This window comes from Podarcis tiliguerta, assembly GCF_965153285.1.
Source record: "Podarcis tiliguerta genome assembly, chromosome: 7".
Taxonomy (NCBI): Eukaryota; Metazoa; Chordata; class Lepidosauria; order Squamata; family Lacertidae; genus Podarcis; species Podarcis tiliguerta.
Genome location: NC_139540.1, coordinates 1,415,209 through 1,434,426, shown reverse-complemented (window position 1 = coordinate 1,434,426; position 19,218 = coordinate 1,415,209). Strand labels below are relative to the sequence as shown.

Sequence of the window (19,218 nt, the reverse complement as noted above, 5' to 3'; positions counted from 1 at the left end):
TCAGAAAACTAGAATATTAAATGAAATCAGCAAAACAAGGATTGCAAATAGAGCAATATTGGACCTCTGAGAAGCAGAAGCAGGCATATGTACTCACTACTTGGTTTGGGCCCCTTTTGCATCAATTACAGGCTGATAGCATCCATGCCACACCACACTGAGGCAGTAATTGATGCAAAAGGGGCCCAAACCAAGTACTGAGTACTGTGCAAAAACGATCGGTACATTCTCAAAACAATTGGGATCCCAGGATCTGTGTGGATTATACAGGGGGGGGGGGTCCTTGTTTCTCTTCCTATCCTTGCACCCTCTTGTTCCCTTTGACTCCCTGACCCAGTCTGGCCATAGCCTTCCCTGTTTTTGCGGGAAATTCCCTTATTCCAGCGCCGTTTCCCGCTGCTTCCCGCTGTTATCCCGGATTGTTAGATATCCCATAGACTGTCCCCAGGACAGGTGAGGCTGCTGATCCCTTATTTTCAATCTGAAAGTTGGCAGCTATGAGTCTGGGCTCTCCTGCTTGTCTAAAAAGGGTCTTTTGTTTCTTGCAGTTCGCCAGTTCCTCCAGAGCGGCCTCAGCCCCAATTTGTACAACGAAGATGGCCTCACTGCCTTGCACCAGGTGAGCCCAGTCCAGCCCAGCCCAGCCCCAGTGCCTGCTTTCCAGGTTCCCCACCTGCCTCTCGTTGTCGGTGCCAGCCAGCCACAGGGTATGAAGGGCCTGGCATGGTCGTACGATCATAGACTTTTATGGCCTCCTTGCTCTGCTCACCCCACCGCTTGCTGCCTGCCCCCCCTTTGGGCAACACAGCAGCAGCCTCCAGGGCCAAATGGCCGAAGCAATTTCCTTCTGCTGATCCTTTGCATGCTGTGAACTCTGGTTGAAAAATGTGCCCCGCTGAGCCTTTAATCCCAGCCCTCGCTTGCAAAATGAATGTGGTGGTGGGTATGTTGAACAGGGCAAGGTGGGAATTTCTCCTGTGCAGACAGGCGGTTGCCATCCCTTCTTCCCTCTTGGGTAATAGATTTCCTAGGAGGAATGTTCATTGCCGCCCAGCTGTATTTATGAAGCTGTCAATAATAATAATAATAATAATAATAATAATAATAACTACAACAACAACAATAATTTTTATTTATATCCCGCCCTCCCCAGCCGAAGCTGGGCTCAGAGCAGCTAACAACAGTAAAAATAACACAGTTTACATAAAGTCACAATCAATTAATTGAAATGCATTCTAAAATCAATTCATTCTAAAATCAATTCATTCTAAAATCAATTCAGAGTCAAATGAATGGCAACCATTGGGCTAGAGTTCTATGAGGATTACAGAAGGAGAGAGGGGGTCAGGCTGTGCCCTGGCCAAAGGCCTGGTGGAACAGCTCTGTCTTGCAGGCCCTGCGGAAAGATGTCAAGTCCCGCAGGGCCCTAGTCTCTTGTGACAGAGTGTTCCACCAGATCGGAGCCACGGCTGCAAAAGCCCTGGCTCTGGTTGGAGCCAGCCTAAGCTCCCTGTGGCCCAGGACCTCCAAGATGTTTTTGTTTGAAGACCGTAAGGTCCTCCGTGGAGAGGCGGTCCCATAGGTACGAGGGTCCTAGGCCGTATAGGGCTTTAAAGGTTAAAACCAGCACCTTGAACCTGATCCTGTACTCCACCGGGAGCCAGTGCAGCCTTGTAGCTATGGAAGGGGGAAGTTTGAGTTCCACAGCTTCTTTTGGCTGTTCATGCCCCTGCCTATATCCTTCCTTGGCTTGGGGGGGGGGGCGTGAGTATGAAGCAGAAGCCACTTGCACTAGGTGGGAATCTGCCCCCCTCCACCCAAGAAGTCCTCCATGAATGATATGGAGCAATCTACTCTGAGGGGTGGTCCTTGCTTGTGGGGTGTGGAGGCAGCTGTCATTTATGCCCTCTCTTTCTTCCCATCCTCTTTCAATTATAACTCCCCCCCCCCAAAAAAAAAGAAATTAAACAGTTTCATTTTATAAACGTAGAAATCGGAACAGAGTGTAAGAGTTCATCTTTCAGAGTCCTGCTTCCTGTTAAAGAAGAAAAAGAGAGCAAGTTTTCAGACCCAAAGGATGCCAATTTGGGCCTGCCTGAAGTGTGTGGGCAATGCCTGGAGGTGGCGCTTTTGGGCAGGAGCGCCAGTGGTTTAGAGGAGGGTCTGCCTGGCAGCAGGGATGTGTATTTATTCCCTCTTGGCTTTTTTGCATAATACATACAGCTGCAAACTCAGTTTCCTTTAATGCTCTGTTCTGGCACGGAGTCTTTTATACACGAAGGCTTTTGGTTTCGCTGGGTCCTTGAGCTTCCACCGCAGCATCTTCTCTGGTCCTGGTGGGGTCCGTGCCCTGAGCAGAGAACCAAATCCCTGTAGCTCCAGGCAAGCTTTCCCTGTGTGTGTCCCTGCAGGGACGGCTGGCATTCTGTCTTCAGAATGCCAAATGAGTCGCGGCTTGACAAACTGGGTGAATTCGTTCTGAAATTCAGCAGCCTGGTTATAAGGCTTAGCGCGTTTTATCCTGGCTGAGAGGCAGCCCTGGTAAAAAGCTCTTGTGCTCAGAACTGTAGAATTGGAAGGGACCCCGAGGGTCATCCAGTCCAACCCCCTGCAATGCAGGAAACTCAACGAAAGCATCCATGACAGATGGCCACCCATCCTCTGCAATAATAATAATAATAATAATAGTAATAATAACAATAAATTTTATATATACCCCGCCCTCCCAAGCCAAGACCAGGCTCAGGGTGGCTAACACCAAGTATAAAAACAATGGATTAAAATACAGCTTAAAAACAAGATTAACGTACAACATTAAAATGCAGCCTCATTTCAGTAGAAACTCAAATCAAAAACTTTCTGGGGATGAAAACGTCAAGTCTTCACCAAGGCTAACTATCCAGACTGGTCCTGTGTGGGCCAGAAAAAAGCCAGGGAAGTCCCCAAATAGGAGTTCCATCACAAAAGGAGAAAGGAAAGAGGGGAAGGGGATCAAGTGGATTCCAAGCCAAAGGCCAGGCGGAACAACTCTATCTTACAGGCCCTGCGGAAAGAAATCAGATCCCGCAGGGCCCTGGTCTCATGAGGCAGAGCGTTCCACCAGGCCGGGGCCAGTGTTGAAAAGGCCCTGGCTCTGGTTGAGGCTAGTCTTCCTAAGGGCCCGGGACCTCTAGGGTGCTGCTATTTATGGACCTTAAGGTCCTTTGCGGGGCAGACTGGGAGAGGCAGTCCCGTAGGTATGAGGGTCCTTAAAGACCTCCAGCTTCCTCTGCCCAGGCTGTGTGTGGTGCATTTCCCATGGGGGAGCTGGTGAGAGGGATCCTAGATCTGTCCCTCTTGTGTGAAAGTGATGCTCCGTGGGGAATGTTAGTAGAATGCTGGAATGAAGTTATATGGTTTTAGCAGAAATGTTATAAAGAATTAAGCAAAAACTGATTGTTAATGGGCCAAAGTGGAAAATATAAAGTTAGATTGTGTTAAGATAAAGTATAGAACAAAAATTGAGAAAGATGGAAAGGATTTGCTGAAATAGTTAATTGAACTAGAATACAAAAAAGGGAGGTGTGAGGAGGTCGATGAAACAAGTAAATGAAAGATAAAGATATGGAAATATTAGATGTGTTTTTAAATGTCTTTGTTTTTCTTGTTGTTTTGATGTAATGATTTTTTGTTTTTCTTTTTATTTTTGATGTATTGTTTGTTAAATCTTTTATTGTTCTTTTTTCTTTCCTTTTTTCCCCTTCAGTAACTATTAAACTTCTAATAAATATTATTTAAAAAGAAAGAAAAAAAGAAAGTGATGCCCCGTGGGGTGGGAAGGGCCGAGAGGGCTGAAGGAGGGGAGGTCGATCTCCGTTGGGCAGAAGCCACACTCTGAATTGGTCTCCTGGAGGGGAGTGGGGTGGGTTTCGAGGGCAAGCGAAGCTCCCCACGAGAGCCTGTCTGCTCTGCCTTGGCCTCATGCCTCTTCTCCCCTTCTTCCCTTCCTCTCAGTGCTGCATCGACGACTACAGGGACATTGTGCAGCTGCTGCTGGAAGCTGGGGCCGACGTCAACGCCTGCGACAGCGAGCTCTGGACCCCTCTGCATGCCGCCGCCACCTGCGGGCACCTGCATCTGGTGGAGCTGCTCATTGACAAGTAAGGGCCACGAGGGAGCCCCCCCCTAGGGCCAGGGGATGGGCCCCCGCTGTCGGAGTTGCGTTCGACCGGGCGGCTCCTCCGCCGGTTGAGCCCTTCGGAATCGCCTCTGATGTGATTAACGACCTGAGCCTCTGATGAGGCTCCAAGCACGTTCCCATTAGGCAGAGTATCCAGCAGCAGAAGGGACGAGATTTATGAGCTACATTGCAAAGAGTTTTATTTTATACTAATAAGAAGAAATTTTATTTATACCCCGCCCTCCCCACCCACCCCACCCAAGACCAGGCTCAGGGCGGCTAACAATCAATAATAAAACCCACTTGATTAAAATACAATTTAAAAAAAGATTAAAATACAACATTAAAACATTAGGATGTAGCCTCTTCACAGGAGGAGAAAGGAAAAAGAAAGAGGGGGAGGGAATCAAACTGATTCTAAGCCAAAGGCCAGATGAAACAACTCTGTCTTACAGGCCCTGCGGAAAGAAATCAGATTCTGCAGGGCCCTGGTCTCATGAGGCAGAGCGCTCCACCAGGCCGGAGAAGGCACTGGCTCTGCTTGAGGCTAATCTAATTTCCTTAGGGCCCAGGACCTCTAGGGTGTTGCCATTTATGGACCTTAAGGTCCTCTGTGGGGCATACCAGGAGAGGCGGTCCTGTAGGTACGAGCTTATTACTAAGCTACGCAGACAGAAAAGAAATCATCTTCTCTCTGTAAAGACAGAGAGCAACTGAACAACAAAGGAACGGGAAACCAGTAACATCACATCCGTCTCCTGTCTTCCGTGAGACTTCCAATAGTCTGGAATCCCAGGAATGTAAACAGAGTCCTGTGACTCCAAGAGCACTGCACAGTGGCACAAACAGAAACTAACACCCGCATGGGCATCTCTGCAGGGCCCCTGAGAAGGAGCCACACTTCAAAACCTGAGCGGGGAGGCCCTTGCGCTAGTCGAGTGTAGGAACCTGCCTGGTGTAGGGCTTCAGGGAGGGTCTTATTGTGAGCCGGAGGCGCGGGGGGGCTTTGTTGAGGCTGCTCAGCTTCCCTGCCTAACAACTGACAAATGGGGCAGCACAGCAGCCACCTCTTTAGCCTCAACCGAGCAGCCTCCACAAGGTCCCGCTGCGCCTCTGGATCATGAGGAGACCCCATAGCATCTTTGGGCTCTGGGGAGGGTCTCCTCACAAGTCACCCGCCACTTCCCGGTTCCTGGCACGTGTGTGCAATTGCATGCAAGTGGGGAGTTGCAGGGATCTCTTTCTCCCCTGGGATGCCTCCCATCTCTAAGCTGTTAACAGGATCCGGGCATCCTTGCGACCCACTGCACTCGCTGTGGGAGGCAGCCTGCCCCTCCTCCCCATGGCATCATTACCAGGTTCCTCACCTCACCTGGAATTGAGGTCACGTTCTTGGGCTGCGCTGCAATTGTTTTGGATCTCACTTGTAGGGCTGTAAATATTTAACAGGCTTGTATTGTTGGCAGAGCAACTGTGTCACTGGCTGCCTGCAGGGGATCTCCTGTGAGCAAAACGTCCACCCCGCCAATGAGCGGGCTTTCGGCAGAAATCTGTAGCAGTCCCTTTCGCCTTGTGGCAGAGAGTTCCCCAGCTGCTGTGCCTTGAGTTGTGGATCTCCCTGCCTGGTGAGGGCCCCTGTATCCTTTGCCTCACGTAGACCTGCTTCAGCCCTTGCTGCTGCGATGAAGAGAGGCTTAAACGGGAGGAAGCATGAAGGAAAATGTCACAGATTGCGAATGGGGGATAGGTAGAAATGGGGAAATGGCCTTGCTTCCTCAAAAACAACAGCTTGGAGCTGTTTGCTGGAATTGATGCGCAGGTTTACGGCACATCAAAAGAAGCTCCCATTTCCACATTATGCAATGAACCTATGGAACTCATGGCTGCAGGATGCTGTGATGGCTACCAACCTAAGTGCCGCTAAGAAAGGAAGACGCAGACAGGGGAACTCAAGGCAGCAGCTAAGTCAACGCCCCCTGATATGCCAAAGTGCAACCTCTGTTCTGGGGACATGTTCAGCCCCTGAGTGCCAGAAAGTGTGGGGGTGGGTGGTGTGGGGGAGAGATTGCCCCCCTGCGACCCCCTCCAGCCCGCCCCTGGCCTGTTTGGCTTGCCACTACTTAGAGGCAGGATGTGAAGCTCTGAGGATCATTGGCCCCACCCAGCAAGGCAATTCCTCAGGGTCAGTTTCTTCCGTGAAGACCTAGGTTTGAGGGGTGTTTGGGGTGAAAAGGGGTGCGAATGCTGGGAAGGAGGTGAAATCTGCACCCCAGGGGCGCTGGGGCCTCGGCAGGCCCCTTTCCCTTTTGCCCCCTGGCCGTTCTTGCTGCTTTATATTTTAAAGAACCAATCTCAGAGCGGTTTACAACACATTAAAGCATCAAATAAAACAATACAGAATAAAAGACACTCAAGCTTCAAGGAAAATATTTCCAGATCCTACTCTGAGTGGCTTTTTGCTTTCCCCGGTCGCCAGCCTGGCATCCAGATATGTCCATGTGGTCTCAATTGGACCCGAGCCAGTCGCAAAACACACCTGGGGAATTTCTAGCACTGAAAAGCACAGGTCACTTTCAGCTTTTGGAGTGGGGGGGGGGGGGGGCTGGCAGAAAAAGTAGGTAATGAATTAATTTTGGTGGTGACAAGAACGCAAAACAAGTTAGCGCATTCCCTTGTTTTGCATTGTGATGCTGCTGGCTGCAGCTGGCCTTGCCCCCCCCCCCCCCCGGTTCCAGCATCTCCCCTCTTCTCCGCTGCTCCCTTCTGACTCCAGGGTGGCCTTGAGGGGGTTCAGCACCCCCTTCCTTGAGGCTGCAGGGTCCTTGCAGGAGGGAGAGGCGAGGTGCTGTGGGGGAGCAGAATCATGTTTCAGCCGCTCTCCCCAGCCGAAGAGGACCCACAAAGCATGTTTTCCTAGTGCTGCTGCCCCGGAACGGAAATAACTCCTTGTATCTGTTACACAACCTAGAGTTGGACTGTGCCATCGGCAGTGGCCCTGGGCACAGCAGAGGGACGCTTGCCTGCTTGCCAACCGCTTCTCACCCCTTCTTCCTCTCCTCCTCCAGAGGCGCCAACCTGCTGGCCGTCAACTCGGATGGGAACATGCCGTACGACCTCTGCGAGGACGATGCCACGTTGGACTACCTGGAAACAGCCATGGCCGACCAAGGTGGGTCCTCTCCTCTCGGGCTATTCGGAAGCAGCAGGGAGAACCTTCTGACGGCAAGAGCCGTTCAGCGGACTCCCTCGGAAGGGGTGGTCTCTCTTTCCTTGAAGGTTTCTCAGCAGAGGTTGAATGGGGGGCATCTGTCATGGATGCCACGGTTTCTGCATAGCAGGGGTTGGACTAGATGGCCCTCTGGGTCCCTTGCAACTCTTAAGCACAGGAGTGTTTTACCAGGACTGCTGTTGTAGTGCAACTGGAGGTCCAGTTCCGAGGGCCTTCTGGCGGTTCCCTCACTGGGAGAAGCCAAGTTACAGGGAACCAGGCAGAGGGCCTTCTCAGTGGTGGCGCCTGCCCTGTGGAACTCCCTCCCACCAGATGTCAAAGAGATAAACAACTAGCAGACTTTTAGAAGACATCTGAAGGCAGCCCTGTTTAGGGAAGCTTTTAATGTTTAATAGGTTATTGTATTTTAGTGTTTTGTCGGAAGCCGCCGAGAGAGGCTAGGGAAACCCAGCAGATGAGCGGTGTATAAATAATAAATTATTATTATTATTATTATTATTATTATTATTATTATTATTATCTGGAGGGCCACAGGTGGCACGGGGGGTGACGATGCCAAGTTTGCAGGTTCGATCTTTGCATGGGACAGCTGCCTCTTCCTGTTCAGGGAAGTTTTTAATGTGTGGCATTTTAATGTATTTTTAATCTTTGTTGGAGGCCGCCCAGAGTGGCTGGGGAGACCCAGCCAGATGGGCGGCGTACAAATAATAAAATTATTATTCTTATTCCTGCCTTGCAGAGGTTGGACTGCATGATCCTCAGGGTCCCTCCCAACTCCCTTCCAACGCTACAATTCTATGGTTTTGCTCGGCCTCCACAGCTGGAGGAAACTGCAATAGGCGAGAAAGTGCTCTTGTGCTCAGGTTCTGCTTCTCGCAAGAACATGGGCCCTGGGCCTGATCCGGCAGGCTCTTCCGGTGTTCTTAAGGAGCAGCCGGAGCCCTAGTGGAGGACGTGTCTCTGGGCAGGTCCTCGGTGCCCCTGCCGGAGAGGTGCTGCCCTGCCTCCTCCTCCTGGCACAGCAGCATCCCCCTGCCAGCCTGCAGTGGGCTGCTTTCCATTCATCCTCTTCCTCTCCATCCTTAGGTATAACTCAGGACACCATTGAGGAGGCCCGTTCCGCTGTGGAGCGTGCCATGGTGGATGACATCCGCCGGCTGGTGAAGGAAGGGGTGGACCTGAATACGCCGCTGGACCACAGTGCCACCCTGGTGAGACGGGGGTGCAGGGCCTGGCTTTGAGGCGGGTGGTGGGAACGGACACATCTCGCCCCCTCTTGCTCTAAGTGCTGGCATTTCCTTTCCCCCCACAAAGCCCAGAGAAATTGCCAGGATCTTCCTTTCAAGGGAAGGCTGGCAAAATATGTAAGATTTAAGGGCACCTGAAGGGCACTGTCCCAGCCCACAAAATGCAGTCCAGTGAGTCTGCCTGATCTATTCTCTGCCTCAGTGTTGACTCTGCACCTGCTGTTTCAAAGAAGAGGGAAACGGCTCAGGTGGTGTTGAGCTCCAAGCCAGGAAAGCTTTTCACTTACAGTGGTACCTCAGGTTACATACGCTTCAGGTTACAGACTCCGCTAACCCAGAAATAGTGCTTCAGGTTAAGAACTTTGCTGCAGGATGAGAACAGAAATCGTGCTCTGGTGGCGTGGCAGCAGCAGGAGGCCCCATTAGCTAAAGTGGTGCTTCAGGTTAAGAACAATTTCAGGTTAAGTACGGACCTCCAGAACGAATTAAGTACTTAACCCAAGGTACCACTGTATTTGCTTATTTCCTAAAATTTATACACCACTTGATTGGTTAAAAAAACCAAAACACCTCAAAGCGGTTTGTGAAAAAGATAAAACAATAAAATTACCAATAAGAAAAATGTTGTTGTTTAGTCGTTCAGTCGTGTCCGCCTCTTTGTGCCCCCCTGGACCAGAGCACACCAGGCACTCCTGTCTTCCACTGCCTCCCACAGTTTGGTCAAACTCATGCTGGTCACTTCGAGAACAATGTCCCACCATCTCGTCCTCTGTCGCCCCCTTCTCCTTGTGCCCTCCATCTTTCCCAACATCAGGGTCTTTTCCAGGGAGTCTTCTCTTCTCATGAGGTGGCCAAAGTCTTGGAGCCTCAGCTTCAGGATCTGTCCTTCCAGTGAGCACTCAGGGCTGATTTCCTTCAGAATGGAGAGGTTTGATCTTCTTGCAGTCCATGGGACTCTCAAGAGTCTCCTCCAGAAAAATAAACAACAAGAAAAATAAACAACAATAATATAAAACTTTCAAAAGTTAAGAACAGCAGTAGACCAAAGAGCAGATTAAAACTCGCACCATCTGAGTAGACTTGTATGAACAAGAATGTTCTTAGCAGGTGCCGGAAAGGGAAGAGCAAAGGAGCCTGCCGGGTGTCACTAGGCAGGGAGTTCCAAAGTGTAAAAGACCGAGTTCTTACCAGCTGTTATGTGGCGCCCTCAAATCTGCCGTGAAATGGGTTTGAGCGTCTCCGTGGGTTTAAGGCAGCGGGCGGGCGATCCCACCCTGGTCTTCCTCAACCGAAGCCGCAGCTCAGGCTGAACTGGTGGGGCGTGGATTCTGCACATGCCTCCGCGCCCTGCCTTGCCCTTTCCTCACTGCCCTCTCTGCCCCACAGCTGCACATTGCCTCTGCCAACGGCTACCTGGAGGCAGCCGAGCTGCTGCTGGAGCACAAAGCCAGCATGAGCGCCAAGGACGACGACGGCTGGCAGCCCCTCCACGCGGCCGCTTGCTGGGGCCAGGTGAGTGCCAGAGGGCTCCGGAAGGAGGAAATGGGGGGCCGGGGGCCTTGCAGAAGCAGCCATGGCATGGGGAGCAGCGGGCGGTGGCAGACGCTACTCCGGGGCAAGGTGCTGCCCCCCAGTGGCCAAGGCCGCTCTCTGCAGCCTTTTCCTGGCAGATCGTTGAGCATCGTAATCCCATTAATCTGAGTCCGTCTAGAGACCAGATGGCCCTGGTGATCCCCTGCTCAGTTCGATAAGCCAGGGATTTCCTAAGGCAGCTGGCGGTAATGCAAGCAATTAGCCAGCCGTTCCGGGCGTTGGCGGTGGCCGCCGTGGGTACGGGAGCTCTGCAAGAGGGTTCCGGCGCTGTTTGCCAGAGCAACCCCAACCCTGGGGATGCCATGGGCAGCTTCAGGGTCTGCAAAGCCAGCACTCTGCAGAGAGAGGACGGGCAGAGCTGAACAGACTGCAGCAAAAGTAATAATAATAATAATAATAATAATAATTTATTATTTATAGCCCACCCATCTGGCTAGGTTTTCCCAGCCACTCTGGGCGGCTTCCAACAAAACATTAAAATACAATAATTCATCAGATATTAAAAGCTTCCCTAAACAGGGCTGCCTTCAGATGTCTTCTAAAAGTTGGATAGTTGTTAATTTCTTTGACATCTGATGGGAGGGCGTTCCACAGGGCGGGCACCACTACCGAGAAGGCCCTCTGCCTGGTTCCCTGTGACCTCACTTATCACATGGAGGGAACTGCCAGAAGGCCCTTGGAGCTGGACCTCAGTGTCCAGGGAGAAATATGGGGGTGGAGACCCTCCTTCAGATATACTGGACCGAGGCCGTTTAGGGCTTTCAAGGTCAGCACCAACACTTTGAATTGTGCTCGGAAACGTACTGGGAGCCCATGTAAGTCCAAGGGGTGGGGAAGTTTTTACAGGTAAGTTGATTCTTTTCCAGCGACCTGAAAGAGTGCCAGGAAACAGGAGAAGGTTGAAGCTGCAAGGATGACATTCGGGAGAGGGTTAGGGAAGACTCTTAAGGGCCCTGAGACTCATCTCAGCTGTGCAATAGCAGCTCTGCCCTTCTGGAAGGGAGCGGGAAGCAGTGGCGTAGTGTGGGTTGTCAGCAAGGCAAGTAATTTGCGCCCCCTAACCCGTGGATTTTAGCACTCGAGTCTCGAGCACGCCGCCCCCAGATGTTGCGCCCGGTGCGGCCGGCCCCCCTGCACCCCCCACGCTACGCCACTGGCGGGAAGCAGCACCCCCCCTCCAGGGGCAGACTCTGAAAGCATTTCTAAAGTAAGAATACAGGAAGCTGCCTTAGCCTGTTGATCCATATAACTCAGTACTGCTTTCACTGACTGGCAGCGATCCTTCAAGGCTTCAGAGAGGGAGTCTGAATGTGGCTTAAATGTTGGAAGATGCAGGGCAGGTAAAAGAAAGTCCTTCTTCATGCAGCGCCCAGTTAAACTCTGGAACTCCCTCCCACATGAGGCAGGGATGGCTACAAACCTAGATGGCTTCAAAAGAGGATGAGGCAAATTCATAGAGGAGGAAGAGAGGACTGTCAATAATAACAATAATAATTTTTATTTATACCCCGCCCATCTGGCTGGGTTTCCCCAGCCACTCTGGGCAGCTTCCAACAAAACATTAAAATACAATCATTCATCAGATATTAGAAGCTTCCCTAAACAGGGCTGCCATCAGATGTCTTCTAAAAGTCTGGTAGTTGTTGTTCTCTTTGACATCTGCTGGGAAGGCGTTCCACAGAGCGGGTGCCACCACCGAGAAGGCCCTCTGCCTGGTTCCCTGTAGCTTTGCTTCTCGCAGGGAGGGAACCACCAGAAGGCCCTCGAGAGATGGACCCCGGTGTCCGGGCAGAACAATGGGGGTGGAGACGCTCCTTCAGGTATACTGGGCTGAGGCCATTTAGGGCTTTCAAGGTCAGCACCAACACTTTGAATTGTGCTTGGAAACATACTGGAAGCCAATGTAGGTCTTTCAAGACCGGTATTATGTGGTCTCGGTGGCCGCTCCCAGTCACCAGCCTAGCTGCCGCATTCTGGATTAGTTGTAGTTTCCGGGTCACCTTCAAAGGTAGCCCCTCATAGAGCGCATGGCTGTAGTCCAAGCGGGAGACAACCAGAGCATGCACCACTCTGGCGAGACAGATGGCTTCTAGCCAGGATAGCTCTGCTCTGCTTCCATGGCTGGAGGCAGCACTGCTTCTGAATCTCATTCCTGGAAACCCCAGGAGGAGAGAGTTGCTCTGGTGTTCAGATCCTGCTTCTGGGCTTCGCATTGGAGCATCTGCTTGGCTGCTATGAGACCAGGATGCTGGACTAGAGGGCCCTTGGCCTGATCCTGCAGTCTCTTCTTATGTTCATATGTGAGGCGGCATTCCTCTGATAGCCAGAGGTACCGATTGCCCTCCCTTCCTGCCTTGCTGGGAGGTGAACTTCCTGGCAGCACCTGGCAGGCTGCTACTGAGGAGACAGAATGAGGTGGACCACCCCCATCGTTCTGCCCGGACGCTGAGGTCCAGCGGCGAGGGCCTTCTGGCGGTTCTCTCCCTGCGAGAAGCAAAGCTACAGGGAACCAGGCACAGGGCCTTCTCCGTGGTGGCACCTGCCCTGCGGAACGCCCTCCCACTGGATGTCAAGGAGATAAGCAACTACCTGCCATTTAGAAGACATCTGAAGGCAGTCCTGTTCAGGGAAGTTTTTAATTTGTGACATTTTAATGTATTTTTAACCTTTTTTGGAAGCTGCCCAGAGTGGCTGGAGAAACCCAGACAGATAGGTGGGGTACAAATAATAAATGATTATTATTATTGGAGCTGATCCCAGCAGCCTGGCGACTGTCTCACCCTGTCACGGCCTCCTCCCTTTGCTAAAACCTCTTTTCTCCTGCTGGCAGATTCACCTGGTGGAGCTGTTGGTGGCTCATGGAGCAGATCTCAACGGCAAGTCGGTGTTGGATGAGACCCCGCTTGGTGAGTAGGTTGTGGGGTGTGTGTGCATCAGAACTGGGGCAGCTGCTTTGGCTTCCTGGGCCCAGGCCCGTTTTATTTCTGTTGACGCTGACGGCTGCGGTGCAAATGGCGAACAGCTTCCAAGGCCGAGAGAACAAAGACCATGCTTCTTTTTGCTACTCCACCCTTTCCCAGGGCAGAGTCTTCTCCTGCTTCCTTGGGGCTAGGCATTGGTGGTTGCGCTCTGGAAAATCTTTAGTGCAAACCTCAGCGGGGAGAATCTCATCGCATCTTATGCCTTCTGCCAGTGTGCAGTTTGGGGGCAGGGCTGTAGTTCAGTGCCAGAGCCTTTGGGTGTCTGCATGCAGGAGGTACAGTGTTCAGTCCAAAAGGGCATCTCAAAGTGGGGCTCTGAGAAACTCCTGTCTGAATCCCTGGAGCAGCTGCTGCCAGTCCGTGTAGGCAGTATTTAGCTAGATGGACCCATGGTCTGACTCAGGGCAAGGCAGTTTCCTAATCACATCGTTCCAAGAATTCTGTGTATACAGTACTCAAATATTGTGCATGCCTAAATTATGAACTGCCTTGCAGCTACTGGATGAGGCAGTGAGCGAGAGAGAGACAGAGCAAGAGCGCATGGCCAGCACTCCCAGAGCTGATGTGCTGAGTGGCCCTTCCTGGCAAGTGAGGGTGAGCTTAAAAGCTCCTTTGTGTAATAGTAATAGTAATTTATTATTTGTACCCCACCCATCTGGCTGGGTTTCCTCAGCCACTCTGGGCGGCTTCCAACAAAGATAAAAAATACATTAAAATGTCACACATTAAAACCTTCCCTGAACAGGGCTGCCTTCAGATGTCTTCTAAATGTCAGGTAGTTTTTTATCTCTTTGACATCTGATGGAAGGGCGTTCCACGGGGCGGGTGCCACTACCGAGAAGGCCCTGTGCCTGGTTCCCTGTAGCTTAACTTCTCGCCGTGAAGGAACTGCCAGAAGGCCCTTGGCGCTGGACCTCATGGGGGGTCCGATGGGGGTGGATCCACCAAGTGGGTCCACTTGGGTTACACAGCTACGAAAAGAGCTTGTAAGCTGTCTGCCTCTCTTCGCTGGGCAAGGCCCACTCAGAGCAATGGCACCGGAAGGCCAGGAATGGTCGCACGAGATATCGCGGGAACTCGGGCGGCCCTGCGAGATCTCGCAAGAGCACCCTGGAATTGGTGCCCTGAGTAGGCCTACTCCTTCCACCCCAAGCAGAGCTAAAGCTCTTTCCGCACCCCAAGCGGAAACCCAGCACAGAAAGAGCTTTCAGGCTCTCTCCCTTGCTTGGATTTAACTTGTACGATTTCAACCAGTCCCTCTTAAACCGTGCACATAAGCAGAATTTGGCACTTAAGGTCTCTGCTCTATTTATTTTTTTAAAAGTCTCTAGTCCTTCTGACTAGAGGAAAATCTGTCTAGATCTCAGAAGGGAGGGCGCCGCTGAACTGGGCTTGCTGTGCCGTGTCCTTGCTGCTGGGCAGAGGCTCCAGGTTCGGCAAAGGTGATGGAGGGAAGAAGGGTCTGTCCAGAACGTCCCCCAAGCCCCCGGTCCCTGACTCTCGCCTTCCCTCCTCCTGCCAGACGTGTGTGCCGACGAGGAAGTGCGGGCCAAGCTCATGGAGCTGAAGCACAAGCACGACGCCATCATGAAGTCCCACGAGAAGCACAAGTCCCTGCTGCAGCGACGCACCTCCAGCGCCGGAAGCCGAGGGTACGGCGTGGGCTCAATGTGTGGGGCCAGAGGAGCCTGCCAGGCCCAGAAGGGCAGGGCAGGAGGAAGAGGAGTGATAGGATAGCCGTCTTCAGGCAGCTGGAGATGGAGCAAGCTCAAATGAGAAGAAAGGAGATTCTGAGTTTAGGAGGAACTTTCTGGCTGTGAGAGCTGTTTGACAGTGGAAGGTTTGGGCCTCTCCTTCCTGGGAGGTTGGGGGGGGGGTTTCCAGCTGTGATTCCTGCTTTGCAGGCGGTGGACCAGACCTTCAGGGTCCCTTCTATGAATTTATGAGTGGGGAGGCGGAGCAAAACCTCTCTGGAGGCGCTCCCCCCCCCCAATTTTTTCCCCACATTTATAACAAATATAACAAAGAAAACACAGAAAAGAAAACAAATTACAATACTGAAAAAACCAAAACTCTTATTACTTCTATCACCTTGTTCTCCAAAACCATCTTTCTAAGAAAATTAACTCCTTCAGTTTACTATCATCTTCTCTTTTCCTAATAGTCTAAATCCATAATGCTGTACAACTCATTCTCATTCTAATCCTAAGCCTATTTGATACTTTCAAGTGACTTCTAATTATCTTAGGTAAAGGTAAAGGGACCCCTGACCATTAGGTCCAGTCGCAGACAACTCTGGGATGGCGGCGCTCATCTTGCTCTATAGGCCAAGGAAGCCGGCGTACAGCTTCCGGGTCGTGTGGCCAGCATGACTAAGCTGCTTCTGGCCAACCAGAGCAGCGCACGGAAACGCCGTTTACCTTCCCGCCGGAGCGGTACCTATTTATCTACTTGCACTTTGATGTACTTTCAAACTGCTAGGTTGGCAGGAGCAGGGACCAAGCAGAGCTCACCCCATCACGGGGATTCGAACCGCCGACCTTCTGATAGGCAAGTCCTAGGCTCTGTGGTTTAGACCACAGCGCCATCTGCGTCCCAATCTACTTATATTACAGTATTTAGCTAAATAATCTTTACATTTCTTCCAATCTTCTTTCTGATTGCGGATTCTCCCAGTCAGGTTGGCCAGCTCCAAAAGGTCCAACGTCTTCATCTGCCGTTCTTCTGGAGGCTCTCTTTGCTTTGAGAGACTTGTGCAGAAGCGGTTCTCACCCCCTCCCTGCCCCTCTTTCTCTCCCTCTCCAGGAAAGTGGTGAGGCGAGTCAGTGTGACCGAGCGCAGCAACCTCTACCGCAAGGAGCACGAGAAGGAGGCCATCGTCTGGCAGCAGCAGGCCGAGCAGCGGGAGAGCGAGGGGGAGGACGAGGACAGGCAGACGGACGCCGAGCTCCAGCCACACGTCTTGGTGAGGGGGGTGGGCCTGATCCTGACCGGGGGGGGGGGAGCTTAGCCCCTGCCCTTTTGGCTAGCCGTCCGTGTTTGCTATCAACAGCCATGCCGCTCTGCTGGGACCCCTTGTAATAACACACCCCATTTCTTTGTCTCCCCCCACAATCAAAACAGCCTCAAAAAACAATGCAGCTCTGCCCTCGAATCTGCTCCAGCTTGAGTTTCAGTTTAATTGGAGGGCTTATTTTTTAACCACCATATTTTTCGCTCTATAAGACGCACTTCCCCCTCCTAAAATGTAAGGGGAAATGTGTGTGCGTCTTATGGAGTGAATGCAGGCGGTTGAGGTCAAGGCGGTGGCCACCCCTCTGCCACCGCCATGCTGCAGAATCAATGTCCCGAACGTGTAGTAATTAATTAATTAAACTGTCCCCAGATTCACTGAAAAAAATCTGGTAACCTTAGTCTAGCTTCCCCAGCAAGAAGGATTCTGTTCTCTTGGGGAAGGTCACTTAACATTTCCCCCTTGTCTGTCCTCGGAGTGTGTCCTTGCGCCCTGCGGTGGTGGTGGGGAGAAGGTGCCGTGGCCTCATCCTTCCTCCCTCTGTCCTGGCAGGACGCTGAGCCGGCCGTCGTGGTGGAGCCGGGGGAGCAGCTGTCCGAGAGCAACGGCTCGGCCCACCCCAAGCACCTCTACTCCAAGCGCCCGGACCGCAGCGTCTCCTACCAGACGGCCACGCAGGACGAGCCGGCGGCCGGGCTCAGCAAGGAGAAGGCGCGCCACACCCTGGCCGACCTGAAGCGCCAGCGGGCGGCCGCCAAGCTGCAGAGGCCCCACGCGGAGGACTTTTCCCTGGGCCCCGGCGAGGCCCCCATCCCGGACTCGGAGCACAACTCTGTGTATTTCACGGCGGCCAGCGGGGACCCCCCGCTCCTCAAACTGACTGCCCCGGCGGAAGAGACTGCGGTGGAGAAGAAGCGCTGCTGTCGGCTGATGTGAGCTCGGAGGGAGGCTCCCCTCTTCCTCCTCGGCACCCTTTGAACCAGGCCTTGCGCCCCTCCTGGCTGCGCCTGGGGGGTGCCCGGCGCCTCTGGAGCTCGGATGCAGCAGCCTAAGCCAGCTGCTCCCCAAGGGCTTGTCTGCGGGAGAGGCAGCACCCTAGCCCGACGGAAAACCCCAGCGCCCCATGGTCGCCGGTGCAGAAATATCACCTGCCAAACTACAGTTCCCTGCGTGTTGGTCTGTGGAATGCTGCAATGCGCACTCCCAAGGGAATGGCTTTTCTGTGTTGGAAGGAGGCAGCTGTCGGGCTGCCTGAGTGCTCTTGCCAGTTCTGAAGGGAGAGTGCCTGCGCTGCTGTCCTGGCAGGTCTTGGGGACGGCGAACAAGGAGATTCTGCTGCGTCCATTGCGCTGGTGCCCAGGGCGCAAGTGGAGGCCATTGCCCTCACCCCGGTTCCGTTCCAGTGGGCTGCTCTGCCCTTGCACAGGGAAGTGGCGGCAGGTTGTGGCTGCTCCGGAATCGCCTGGAGGAGGCGAAAGGGGGACACACGGAGTGAGGGGACCTGAGCGCCTCTGCAGGATCCGGTTTGCCCGAAATCATGCTGAATATTCTCTGCGGAGTTTTCTGTGTCTCTGAAATGAGCTGAAGCGGGTGGGTTGGGTGTTACAAAGGAGCTGGGGATGGTACTGCCCCACTTGCCATCCCAGCGGGAAGGGGGGCAGGAGGGTGGAGGCACACCAACCCTTCCCCAAAAGGCCGTGTGTGGGGCGCCGCTTTCCTGCTCCGTCAGGCCCCCCCACCATGCCCTTCTCCTCTTCCCCGGAGCGCGCGCTGGGAAGTGCCAGTCGGGGCAATGGGTTTCTCCCTGGGCAAAGTGGCCCTCAGCTGCTGGAGAGTGGGGCCATTTCTGAGACTGGGGCAGTTGAGGGGCACCTGTGCCTTGGCAGATGTGAGGAAGGCAAGGGGAGGGGCTTCTCCCCATCGCCCTTCGAGTCCAGCCCTGGGCGGGTCTGGCAGAGCCGGTGTCTGTGCGCGTCCCAGTCCCTCTGGCCTCTCACTGCCCCCTCAAAGCCCCGACAACGGTGACCGCAAAGCGTCCCCGGCTGCTTCTGACATGGACAGGGGAAGCAGCCGCTAATTTCCTGCTGCCTTAGACGCAGCCCTGGCCTTCTGCCGCTCTCCTGCTCCTGGGTTGAGGCTGCTCTAGCTGCGGAGCTGCTTGCTGGCCCCGTAGCCGGCAAGTGGACAGGCCTGCCTCTTCAGAGGGGGGCTGCCTCTTGGGCAAAGCGCTCCTGTTTTGATCATGCCTGGCTGCCTTCAAAAGGCAGCCGCAAGCCTTGTGTCTCGAGGATGTTTCTCTCTGTCTTTACCGTGTGGCCTTCGCCAGCCTTTGCACTCCAGCCCCCATCAGCCCTCAGCCAGGCTGAGATCCAGGGGGCAACCAGCTGGCAAAGGCTGCTCCTCGTGGATTTTTCTATTACCTTTTGTACCCTCTTTTGTCTTTAAAAATTGACAGTGTTTTTCTTCTTCTAATGACTTGTTTATATTTTTCATCCTGGTGTTCCCTCCCCTTGTCTTTGATAAAGCAATAAATTCAGTGACCTCTTTCTCTCTCTCTCTCTGAGCATCCTCGTCAACCCACCGATGGGGTGGGTGCTGGGAATCCGCGCCTCTACTAAGGACCAACTTAGGTGCTTTCGGCCTTCTTTCCCCTCTGCACATGCCCAGGAGACAGCTGAATTCCTGCCAGGAGCTTGGCTGTGTTGCATCTCTCCTCCCCCACCCCACGGGGAAAAAAGAAAAAGAAAGATTTTCCTCCCCTCCGTTCCCCTTTTCCAAGTTCCTCCTCCAGGAAAGTGGAGAGCTCCTTTGGGTCTCCCTCCCTCCCTCCTGGGAATGCTTTGGTTGCGATTTCTGCATTGCAGGGAGTAGCACCATGTTAGGGCAGTCCATGCGGCCCTCGGGCCTTTTGGGGGGCACTCAGCAACATTTGATGCCCACCCCCAGTGCTGCCATCCCAAAGCCAGGTAAGCAAGGTGCCAGGGCTTGGCAAGGAG

At 53.1% G+C, this 19,218-nt stretch overlaps 1 protein-coding gene across 2 annotated transcripts in view; it reads left to right on the top strand.

The window, feature by feature from the left end:
* Window positions 1-18,768, top strand: part of PPP1R16A (protein phosphatase 1 regulatory subunit 16A) — a 52,158-nt gene extending 33,390 nt beyond the window's left edge. For both annotated transcript variants that reach the window (XM_083449061.1, XM_083449062.1), the window contains exons 3-11: window positions 549-619; window positions 3,994-4,139; window positions 7,225-7,328; window positions 8,475-8,599; window positions 10,022-10,147; window positions 13,059-13,134; window positions 14,732-14,861; window positions 16,015-16,174; window positions 16,775-18,768. In XM_083449061.1, the coding sequence (XP_083305187.1) occupies window positions 549-619; window positions 3,994-4,139; window positions 7,225-7,328; window positions 8,475-8,599; window positions 10,022-10,147; window positions 13,059-13,134; window positions 14,732-14,861; window positions 16,015-16,174; window positions 16,775-17,158 (1,322 nt within the window). In that variant the 3' untranslated portion in view covers window positions 17,159-18,768. The remainder of the gene's footprint in view (window positions 1-548; window positions 620-3,993; window positions 4,140-7,224; window positions 7,329-8,474; window positions 8,600-10,021; window positions 10,148-13,058; window positions 13,135-14,731; window positions 14,862-16,014; window positions 16,175-16,774) is intronic.
* Window positions 18,769-19,218: the final 450 nt, after the last annotated feature.